This window comes from Dendrobium catenatum, unplaced genomic scaffold (genome assembly GCF_001605985.2).
Source record: "Dendrobium catenatum unplaced genomic scaffold, ASM160598v2 fragScaff_scaffold_1720, whole genome shotgun sequence".
NCBI classification, from domain to species: Eukaryota; Viridiplantae; Streptophyta; class Magnoliopsida; order Asparagales; family Orchidaceae; genus Dendrobium; species Dendrobium catenatum.
In genome coordinates, this window is record NW_021320182.1 from 1,650,312 (window position 1) to 1,662,168 (window position 11,857).

Sequence of the window (11,857 nt, forward strand, 5' to 3'; positions counted from 1 at the left end):
TAAGCTTTTCTAAATGGACGTTAAGAGTGCCTTTTAAAATGGGAAAATAAAAGAGGATGTATTTGTAGAACAACCCCTAGGTTTTGAGAATTCCCAATTTCCAAATCATATTTTCAAATTAAAAAAAGCCTTATATAGATTAAAGCAGGCACCCAGAGCTTGGTATGAAAGGCTTAGCACATTCTTACTATAAAGGGAGTTTGTTAAGGGAAGTGTAGACACCATCCTTTTTCTGAGGAAAGTAGGAGATGATTTACTCATTGTTCAGATCTATGTCGATCATATAATTTTTAGATCTTCTAATAAAAGGCTATGTGATGATTTTTCTAAAATAATGAGTAAGGAGTTTGAGAAGAGTATGATGGGAGAATTGTCCTACTTTTTGGGGTTTAGCATTAGACAATTAGATGATAGAACTTTTTTGAGCCAAACAAAGTACATAAAGGACATCTTGAAGAAATATGAAATGGACAAAGCCAAGCCAATTAATACTCTCATGACCTCAGGACTTCAATTAGACAATGACCCAAATATAAAATTAGTTGATCAGAAGAAATATAGAGGGATGATTGGATCTTTACTTTACCTGACTGCTAGCCGACCTGATATAATATTTAGCATTTATCTTTGTGCTAGATTTCAAGCTGACCTAAAGAATCCCACCTGATTGTAGTTAAGAGAATTCTTAGATACCTTTTAGGGACCTAAAACCTAGGAATCTGGTACTCTAGGCACAACACTTCTTTTGAGATTATTGGATTTTTTTATTCTAATTTTGCAGGATGTAAGATGGACAGAAAAAGCACTTCTAGAACTTTCCAATTCATAGGACAATCTTTAGTCTCCTAGTCTAGTAGAAAGCAAAACTATGTTTCTCTTTCCACTGCTAAAGTTGAGTACATTGCTTTAGGAAGTTGTGTGGCCCAAGTCCTTTGGCTAAAATAACAAGTATTGGATTTAGGATTACCTGTAGGCACCATCTTAATTCAATGTAACAACACTAATGCCATCTGCATTTCTAAGAATCCTATCCAACATTAAAGGACTAAGCACATTGACATTATGCATCACTTTATTAGAGACCATGTGACTAAGGGAGACATTGAGTTACATCATGTGGCGAATGAGAATCAACTGGCTGACATTTTTACTAAACTACTTGCCTTAGATACTTTCAACACTTTAAGGACCAGATTGGGTGTGATTGATATTAATGCATGAATTTGATTTCTATTGATGTTTTATCTGCTGATTACTTTGCTATATTTTTCTAGTTTTTTTTTTTTGTTTATTCCTTTTTGGCTAGTTATTTTTTGTTTTGTTTTTGGAACTTTAGTTTTCCATATGTCTTGCTTTATTTTTTTTTAAATCATCGCTGAATTGATATCTTATGCCTTATTTTTTTTTAATTTGGAGTTAATATTTTACATCTCTTAATCTGCTGAAGGGTAAAAACACCGTTGATTGTGTCTCTTTCTCTAACCTATTTTGGTGGTAAAAATTTATTTTCTAACCAAAAGTCTATCTCAAATTAACAGCTGGATTTTGCAATTGAGATCCTTTCTACCTTGCTATAGTAATTTACCTTATACAATATTAGTCAAAAATTTTATGTTACTTCAAGATTTCTCATTATCCTGTCAATGAATGTCTCACATGATTTTTTATTCTATTTTGTAGATCATTCTTCTATATATTAGAGAGTGAGCTTTTCTTCTCTAATATCTGGAAGATATACTCTTTTTATTTTTATTTTTTTGAAGACTTGCAAAACTTGCATTAATAGGAAAAAGTAAAGCTAATTACACTTGAAAATAATGAAAAGCATCACATTCCTCCTTGATAGCAAATAAAAGCAAGGAACGAATGCTACTAAAAGAAAAAACTCCTACTACTAGCCATGGTAGCACAAAGGTTGGCCACCTTATTACAATTTCTATGAACATGATTAAAAGCCACTTTATGAAAGTCATTGACAAAGAGAATCTCCTCCAAAGGCCGTCTATCCACAATATGATTATTCTTCTTGAATGAAGCTTGAATGAATCTAATAACATTGAGATTATGACTCTCAATAATCACCCCTTTGTACTCAAGCATCCAACTTCTAATATAGTCTTTGACCGAGAGAATAGCCTCCATCTCAAGTTTGGAAATGTCCCAATGAATCCTCTTCTCCCCAAAAGCAAGAATAAACCTTCCCTTATGGTATCTAAAAATTCCCCCCACTCCAGCACAATTAGATCTAAGCAGCGAAGCATCAACGTTAATTTTCATCCAATCTTTCGGAGGAGGGCACCAAGACTCATGAGACTCCCTAAGGAGATTGGTTCCCCGGTTTGAAAGATAAGGACTACTTTTAGTACTAGCCAACGCAAGGGCATTAGAAGCCGTCACAGAAGAAGGTAAAGCAGATTTCCCATGCTTCACACAGTTTCTATTTCTCCAGGACAGGTACACAACAATGTAGTAAATCTTCACAATACCAGGCTTACGGTTGGACAATATCCTCAGCTCCTCTAGACAGCTGTTAATAGTTTGAAAAATAGGAATACCAATTCCCCAACCTTTTATTTGTTTTATAACATCAATCAGGTAACTGCAATGTACCATAATGTGCTCATAGCTTTCAATACTATTACAGCCCCTCACATAATTTTTATCCAATCCAAGTCTTCGGTAATGCAGAAAAACCTGTGTGGGAATAGCAGACTTTCCAAGTCTCCACCAGAAAATTTCGACTTTCTTGTTAAGTTTAAGCTTAAACAACCATGTGAAGTAGTCCTCATAATCAAAATTGTATTTGCACTTCAGGGTATATTCAAAAGACATAGCAAAAATGGACTTACCCGACATCATCTATAGCAATTCTCTCCGATCCTCCATCCCAGGTATGATCTGAACATTGCTGATCAACATAACAAAATCTGAATGGAAAACTTCTTTAAGCAACGAATATTTCCATTGCCCCTCACCAGATAACAGTTGGCTTACACACATCCCTTCGAAAGATCTAAGAATATTTATGAGTTTTTGGAAAAGAATCTAGCTTGCAAAAATAATAATAATAAAAAGTGGCCAGTGATGCCAAAACAAAATATGCACAATAACACCAAATTGAATATATATATATAAACACACACACACACACACACACACACACACACACACATAAAGGGTATCAAAAACCAAAAGATTCGTAAAGTGTGCCATTCAATGGACAAGAGGCATAAAATGAGGCCATCAAAAATCAAGTAATCTTCCTTTCCTCCATCTCTTAAAACTTAGAAGATTTCATATATCACTTGCGAATTTCAAGGAATTAATTTTGAATTTTGCGATTTAACAAACTACTTTGATATATTATTTTACAAAATATTTTTTTGAAACCAAGTCTTAATCATATATCTTTTTCTTACCCTAATGTTTTTTTTTTTTTTTTTTTTTGTTAGGCCTTTTGATTTCAAAAGAAGATTTTGCCCTAAAAGAAGTCCGAGCTTAGGGTTAACATGATAATATATTTTACCATTTTTTGGATTTTTGAAGTTGTTAACTCATTAACTTAAAAAAAATTAAAATAAATCACATGGAGACTATATCATGTTCATGCCTTGATTTAAAAAAAAAAATTGTTGTTTTTTGATGGCTTTTATTTTATCATGGTTATTTTCTATTAATCTTGCTATTTTTGGGCCTTCTCTGATCATCTTCATCCCTCCTTTGATTTAAAATTTTTTAATATCGTCCTGTCCAATATTTATATCGTCCTGCATGATCAGTTTTTTGTGCTTCAAGAACTCCATCTCCTGAATATTCTAACTTTTCTGCTCTCATCGTCCTGGACGATCCTTTATCGTCATAGACGATATGATCGACCTTTGCTACAATCATCTAGATCATCCTGGCCGATAATTTTTTTCGTCCTGGATGATGCATTTATTGTTTATCGTCCCATCCAATACATCTGTTCGTCCTGGATGATACACATGTCAGTACATTTAAAATCTTTAAAATCGTCCGAAAGGATCCATTTCTGGATAATCGCCCTGGACGATCCACTGTTCGTCTTGGATGATACACGTGGCGCATGATTTAAAATGTTTTAAATTCAGCCGGTACGATCCATTATTGTACATTATCTTGGACGATCCACCTAATCGACCTGGATGATCTGCTTTTTCAATGGTCGTCCGGTCTGGCCTAACTCCTCGGGACAATCGTTTGTGTCTAACCATCCCGGACGATATATGATCATCCTGGACGATCTGACTATCTTTTTGACCAATCAGCCTGTTCATAATAATTGCACCGGAATGTCCTGGATGATCCTGCAATCGGCCTGGATGATCCGGCCGATCCTTTAAATTCAGAGCCTTCCAGCCAAAATTTCCACACAATCTCTTTCCCTTGCTTGCCTCTCACTATTTTCCCATTGCTTTTTTTACTAATGGTTGGAGGGAAACATTCCCGTCAAACATCTGGAAGCTCCTCGAGGGGCATGCTGGACCCTTATTTTTGGGAAGCAGACGATTAGGCTTCCTACCACCATTACAAAGAGTGCGGCATTACTCTCTCCCGAACAATCAATCCAGCCTATCTCTCTTATCTGGTACTGGATCTATTCACCCACACTTCTCTTTGCTTTATTCAAACTCTCATAGTCCCCATTAGTTCTAAACTTCTTTTTGAATTTTATGCAAACCTTCACATAAATTCTTCCTACACTGCTCTCACCTCTTATATGAATCGACGTCCTGTCGAGATCACATATCAAGATTGTGCTAAACTGTTGCATCTATCCACCACTGGGGATAAGCTGCATACCCTTATCTCTAATCCTAACTTTGACTAGTCCACTGCAAATCACTTTCTTTGCCACACCAACGCAAACTTTCAATTTTGAGAGACTAGCTCTTTACTCAAAGATGCTAGGAAAATCCAGCATGTCCTTCGCACTTCTATTATTCCAAAAGCCTGGGACCGAGTCCACATCACTCCATTACTTTCACTTACTACCTTTTACATTCTGGCCCATAGAGAATTCCATGCCACGGACCTGATCTTTCGCTACATCGAGCATTTGACTACCATTCGAGATCCAGGTCATAGAAGAAAGCTCAATCTTATTCTAGGACACCTCATTACCTATGTTCTAAAATCTAAATACCATATTCAATATCCTGCTCCTCCCGACCTCCAGCCACCCATCTACTCAAACAATTCTTTCAACGCCCTTCACAGTACTCGTCTCCACCCAGGGGGGGGGGGGCTGAGGAGGAGGCTCCAGCTCTTGTTCTTGAACCTATTCCTCTCCACCAGCACTCACAGTTGGATCAGTTGGTGGATATATTTGATAAGTTTAAGACCCATTTTGATGCCTATGTTACACACCAGCAGCAGCAGCACGACCAGAACATGGCCTGGTTTGGGGCACAGTTTGCTACGCTCTCTAGTTACTTTCAGCAGCCACCACCACCACCACCTCCGTCTAATGATCAGGGGCCCTAATTTCTTTGATTTTCCTTATGTTTTTCTAGTTTATTTCTCTTCTAGTTTTAGTTTCCATTTTCTGTATTTTCCATTTTCTGTAGTTTGTTTTTCTTACGTTTTCTTTTAGTTTCTGTTATATTTTTATTTGTGTTATGTTATGTTTCCCACCTTTTTGTGATGTCAAAAGGGGGAGTAGTCTGATGTATCTTGTACTTTGAATTCTGGAACTTATTGAACTATTTTTTCATCACATTTTTGTTACTAAACTACCATAACTGCATGAAATTTTTTGGGTGTGTTTGCCATCATCAAAAAATGGGAGATTATTGTAAATCTGAGTTTATGGATTAGACTTCTGATGATAATAAACATTCATGATTTCCTACGATTGCTTTGCCTACTAACTTTTCAGGTCCACAAGATCGAATACAACTCAGGCCAACTCAAGATCGGGTAGATTTAGGTTGAGTCAAGTCTGTATTTTTTCCTTTCTTGAGTCAATTGTAAAAGTGGTTCCTGATGCTAAGTACACACACACACTTGTGGGGTTTTCTAAGTTTTTCTGTTATGAGTACATCAGCCTGGACGATGTTCATATCAGCAAGGATGATTCAACTAAAAATAAAAACCCTAATTAGGGCATCCTGGTTAAGCAGCCATCATTAAGCAAATCGCCCTGGACAATACTTATATCGGCTAGAATGATAGGCTAAAATTAGAAAGAATCTACCTCCATGATTAATTTAGGTATTCTTTATTTTAAAATATCAGCCCGGATGATCTTCATATCGGCCTGGACGATACAACACAATTATGCCTAAATTAATCTCATAATTATGGAAAGCAATTAAGGCTGATTGATACGATCACATCGGTTAAGAAGCCATCATTAAGCAAATCGTCTTGGATAATACTTAGCTGGGATGATGTCTTGGATGATTGATATCGGCCAAAATCTATTCAGGGTGATATTCAGGATGATTATACTCAAATTTGAACCAATCGGCCAGGATGATATTGTATCGGCCTGGACGATGTAACCCATTTTCTTCTGATCGTCCCAAATCATCCTGGCTAATATAACTTATTTTGTATTGACCGGCCTTCATATCATCCTGGACGCTAATGTCAGTTCTTGAAATTCTATTTAAGGGACCCAAATTCTCTCATGCAACAAGACCTTGAGTGCTGCTATCTTGACTTGAGAGAGCCTTGGGAGAGGGAGGGAGAGAGAGAGAGAGAGAGAGAGAGAGAGAGAGAGAGAGATAGAGAAGGAGAGAGAGAGAGAGGAACTTGTGAAGGGGAGTTTGTGAGAGGGTTCACAAACGTTGCTCCAAGCAAGGTTCCAAGTCGTCATCTCCGTTCTTCATCCTTCATCCTTGGGAGGTTCTTGGGAGGTCTACTTCAGCAAAAGGTCTGGGTTCTCTGCCCACTTCAGGAGGAAGCAAAAGGAGTTGGTTCTCTACCGCACCGGGGTTGGAGAAAAGGAGTCTGTTGTAAAGGCTTCTCCGCCTAGCTGTGGGAGCTAAAAGACATACACTTAGTTAGTGCAATAATCAGAGGGTGCCTTCGAGGAGTGGATGTAGGTCAAGGATTGACCAAACCACTATAAATCTCATGTGATCTTTCTTTATTTTGCTTCTGCATTTATTTGTTTTTGCACTCTGATTTCTGTGGTGTTGTTTGTTTTAATTTTATGCTTTACCTAAAGAAAAATATTTAATATACTAATTCACCCTCCCACTTAGTTAGCCTCGGGCTAGTTCTTAAGGGTTTAACATACCTAACAAACTTTCAAAAGTCATTTTATAAGGGCTTCTCCGCATAGCTGTGGGGGCTAAAGGAGAGACACTGAGTTTAGTGCAATACTCAGAGGGTGCCTCTGAGGAGTGGACGTACGTCAAGGTTTGACCGAACCACTATAAATCTGGTGTGTTCTTTCCTTTATTATTTCCGCATTTAATTTCTGTATTGTGTTTTCTTTGTGGTGAATTTTTGTTTGGTTTGTTGTGTTTTGATTGAAAGAAGTTTTAAATACCAATTCACCTTTCTCTTAATTAGCCTTGGGCTAGTTCATAAGGGCCTAACATCCCTAACGAACTTTAAAGTTGTATCAGAGAAGGATTCATAAAATTTAGTTTTTAAAAAATTTTGAATTTTTATCAATGGATAATTTTTGTAATTGTAATATTGCGGAAGGTTATTCAATCACCCGACCACCTTTGTTTGAAAATATTACTTTTGATTTTTGGAAAATCTGCAAGTCTACCATTTTACAATCAATCAATTTTCAAATGTGGCAAATGATTTTAACTGGTTATTCTATACCGTCTCGTACTATAGATGGAATTAAAATGATATTCCTTTAATCAATGGAGTAAGGAAGAAAAAATCAATTCTCAATTGAATGCAAAATCATTAAACTGCTTGTTTTGTGCTTTAAATTTTGAAGACTTTATGTTTCTTTCTACGTGCACTACTGGTAAGAAAATTTGGGATAAATTACACACTATATACGAAGGCACTAGTGAAATCAAGCAATCCAAGTTAAATATTTTAATAAATGATTATGAACTATTTTGCATGAAATCTTATGAGATGATCTTAGTTTGTATTCTAGATTTATTCAAATTGTGTTATCATTGCATTCTTTAGGTAAAGAGTTTTCAAACATTGAAAAAGTTAATAAAATTCTACACTTTCTACTTGATAAGTTTAATGCTAAAGTTATTCATATTTGTGAATCAAAGAATTTAAATGAATATTCTATTGATAATTTGATTAGCTCACTCATTGCCTACGAGCAAAGTTTGGGTCAAAGACTTTTGGATGCAGGAGAGATGATAGTGCTAAACGCTGAAAACATGGAGGAAAGTGACGTCTTTGGTGACGAAAGAGATGACTTGTCAAGAAAATTAAAAAACTCACCAAAGCATAAGCATCAACAAAAGTGGAGTAAAGGTAAAAATGGTAAGAATGTTAAGATTTATTTTGACGTTGTTTGCTTTGGATGTAGGAAATCTGGACATTTGAAAAATCAGTGCCCAAATTTGAGAACTCTTCCTACAAAAGAAAAGGGTAAAGCTAACCAAATTATAAAAAAGGCAAATAATGAAAAGAAAAAAATCTTCTTGGTAGACCTAGCTTCTGAATCATCAAACTAGGAGCAAGATAATTTTAAAATCATTATTTGTGTGCTTTATTTTTTTTGTGTTTGCATGTTTTGTTTATTTTTGTTTGTTTTATGTGTTTTGTTTATTCTTTTTCACTCTTCTTTTTTTGTTTTTTTTCTTCTTTTTCATTAAATTTTTAATTTTATTTTTACTTTTTCTTTTTATAGTGTTTTTTATTTTTTTTAAAAAATTAAAATTTTAAAATAAAAATCTACCTCTTATTTTTCTTGAAATTCTTATGTAAGTTGTGGTTAACTTCTCTAAAAACTGTCAAAGGAAGGAAACTCATGATTTTGACTCTTAATCTTTATTTTCTAAAAAATGTTATTTTACTTTTGATTTAAAATCTTCATCATATTTTAAATTAGATTTTTGAAACTGAACTTTTTTCATCTCCTTACATTTTATCTATCACATAGGAATCTTTTACAAGTTGTTGAATCTACCTCATAATTTTCTTAATCAAGTAATTCGTTTTTTCAATAGGATGGGTTTACTTTTGTTTTTAAAATTTCAGAAAGGTAACATATTAAAAAAAAAGTTATCAAAAATGCAAAAAATAAAAGATGTGCAATGACACCAAATTTCAAAAAAAAGGGGGGGATACACAAAGTGTATCAAAAATCAAAAGATGCGCAGTGTGCCAACCAATTGACAAGAGGCATAAAATAAGCTCAGAAAATATAATGCTTACCATTCTTATACTTCTTAAAGCTTAAGAAAACCCTTAATACTTTTGATACTTGAGTTTGAAAATCATGATTCCTGATTCAACAATTCGTGCATTAATCTTCTATTATACATGTTTTATGGAAGGAGTTTTGGAAAATTTAATGTTTCATTTTATAATTTATTCCTTCATTTAGATATTGGATTAAAAAGTTTTTTATCCTTTAAAAGGAACTTGAGCTTGGATTAATAATTTCTAAATTTCTTACCTTTACTGAATTATGCAGTGTCAACCAATTCCTTACTAAATTTTTTGAATAAAATTACGAGGAAGCTTTTTCTTTTTTAAGACTTTTTTTCATGCTCCTTCTCTTTTTGATAATATCAAAGAGGGTGAACATACTATTGTATTTGTATTTATTTTCTATTTAAAAATAAAATAAAATAAAAAATACAAAAATTTTGTCTTCCCCTATTTTTAAAGTTTTATTTTAATAAGGAGGAGATTAGGAGAACATGATTTCTTTTTTACAAATTCAACTAGTAATGTTTGCCATCATAAAAAATGGGGAGATTATTGCGAATCTATTTTCATGGATTATGATTTTGATGATAGCAAACACTCTTATTTCTCTATGACTGTCTTACCTACTAACATTTCAGGTCCACAAGATCAGACTGTAATTGGAACCAGCTCAAGATTGGGTAGACTATGTTTGAGTCAGTTTGTACCTTTTTCCTTGCTTAAGTCTATTGTAATTGGTGTGGCTCCTAATGCTAAGTAATCTTGCAAACACACACCTTGGAATAATTTTTTACTGTTCCCTAGAGTTTACTATTTTTGGTAACATCGTCCGGGATGATATTTATATCGGTATGGACGATCGATTCAAAAATAGAAACCCTAATTAGGGCATCCTTATTAAGCTAGCTGTCATTAAGTACATCGTCCTGGATGATTTTGTATCGGCCAGGCCGATAGGCTCAAATCAGAAAGAATCTGTCGCCATATTTATTTAGGAATTACTTATTTTTTGGCATCGTCCCGGGTATCGGACTGGCCTTTCGGGGATCGGCCTGGCTGATCCAGCACAATTTTTCCAAAATAAATCTAGTATTTAAGGAAAGAAATTAGGATTTTATTACATGATCACATCATCCTGGACGATCGCAGGATCGTCCGAGATGATCCACTGGACGATTGTACATCGGACAGCTCTTATTCAAGGCAATATTCAGGATGATATTCCACGATTCATACTGATCGGCCAGGATGATATTTTATCATCCTGGATGATATGAACAAATTTATTCTAATCATCCCAAATCATCCCAACTGATAGAGCTTATTTTGCACTGATCAGCCAGGACGATATTCATATCGGCCTGGATGATAAAGTCAGCAAGTTGCATTAATGAGCTCATTTTAAGATCTTCTATTTATTCTTTGATAAGACACTTGGTAAGTGTCTTTGGCAGCCATTGTAGCTTCATTCTTTTGGAGGGAACTTGAAGAGAGAGCTTGAAAGGGAGAGAGGAAAGGGTAGAGTTTGAGAGAGGGAGAAGATCCTTGGAGGGGGTTTCAAGGGAATGTGGAAAGGGATTCCATATGGTTACTCCGGCGAGCTTGCATCATTGTACTATCGGATTCAAGGCTTGTCTTGAGGAATGTTTTGGAAAGAAGAAGATCTCTTTGGTGTCAAAGGACCCGGTTACTCCACTGCATCGGAGAAGGTGGAAGTGATTTTGTAAGGGGTTCTCCGCCTAGCTGTGGGGGATAAAGGAGAGACACAGAGTTTAGTGCAATACTCAAACGGTGCCTCCGAGGAGTGGACGTAGGTCAAGGTTTGACTGAACCACTATAAATCTGGTGTGTTCTTTCCTTTATTATTTCCGTATTTAATTTCTGCATTGTGTTTTCTTTGTGGTGAATTTCAGTTTGGTTTGTTCTGTTTTGATTAAAAGAAGTTTTAAATACCAATTCAGCTCTCTCTTAATTAGCCTTGGGCTAGTTCATAAGTGCCTAACATCCCTAACAAACTTTCAAAATATTTTTGAGGGTTATTAAACCTTCATGATCTAGCCCAAAGCTAACTAACCGAGAGGAGACGTAAATTGGTTATTTAAAAAATTTCTTAATATAAAAAGAAAATCTTTTTGAAATATTTTTTAATATTTTAAAATAAATGACTTATGAAAAAGCAACACAAATTTCTAATAAACAAATATCAAAAAATTTTACCACTGAACAAATCACATGATAATGCCAAAAATTAAATAGAAGAATACACAAGATTTATAGTGGTTTGGTCAACCTTACCTATGTCCACTACCCGGAAACCTACGTTCAAGTTATTACACTAAAAGAAATGTCTCGCCTTTTGCCCCCACAACAAGGCGGAGATGCCCTTACAAAAATTTTCCACCTACCTAGTGAGGTAGAGTACTCTAACTCCTTTTACTCCCTCCTCGAGTAGGCAGAGAACCTTTGAATCCTTTTACTCCCTCTTGGAGTAATCAGAGAA

General features: G+C 35.1%; 1 protein-coding gene across 1 annotated transcript; it reads right to left on the reverse strand.

Moving 5' to 3' along the window:
* Positions 1 to 1,872: 1,872 nt before the first annotated feature.
* Positions 1,873 to 2,856, reverse strand: LOC110109183. Its single transcript, XM_020840124.1, has one exon. The coding sequence runs from the start codon at positions 2,854 to 2,856 to the stop codon at positions 1,873 to 1,875; it is 984 nt and encodes a 327-aa protein (XP_020695783.1).
* Between the last annotated feature and the right edge of the window lie 9,001 nt (positions 2,857 to 11,857).

What these genes read in the sequence shown, in the direction of transcription:
- LOC110109183 (XM_020840124.1), bottom strand. Translation starts at nt 2,856, where the DNA reads ATGTCGGGTAAGTCCATTTTTGCTATGTCTTTTGAATATACCCTGAAG.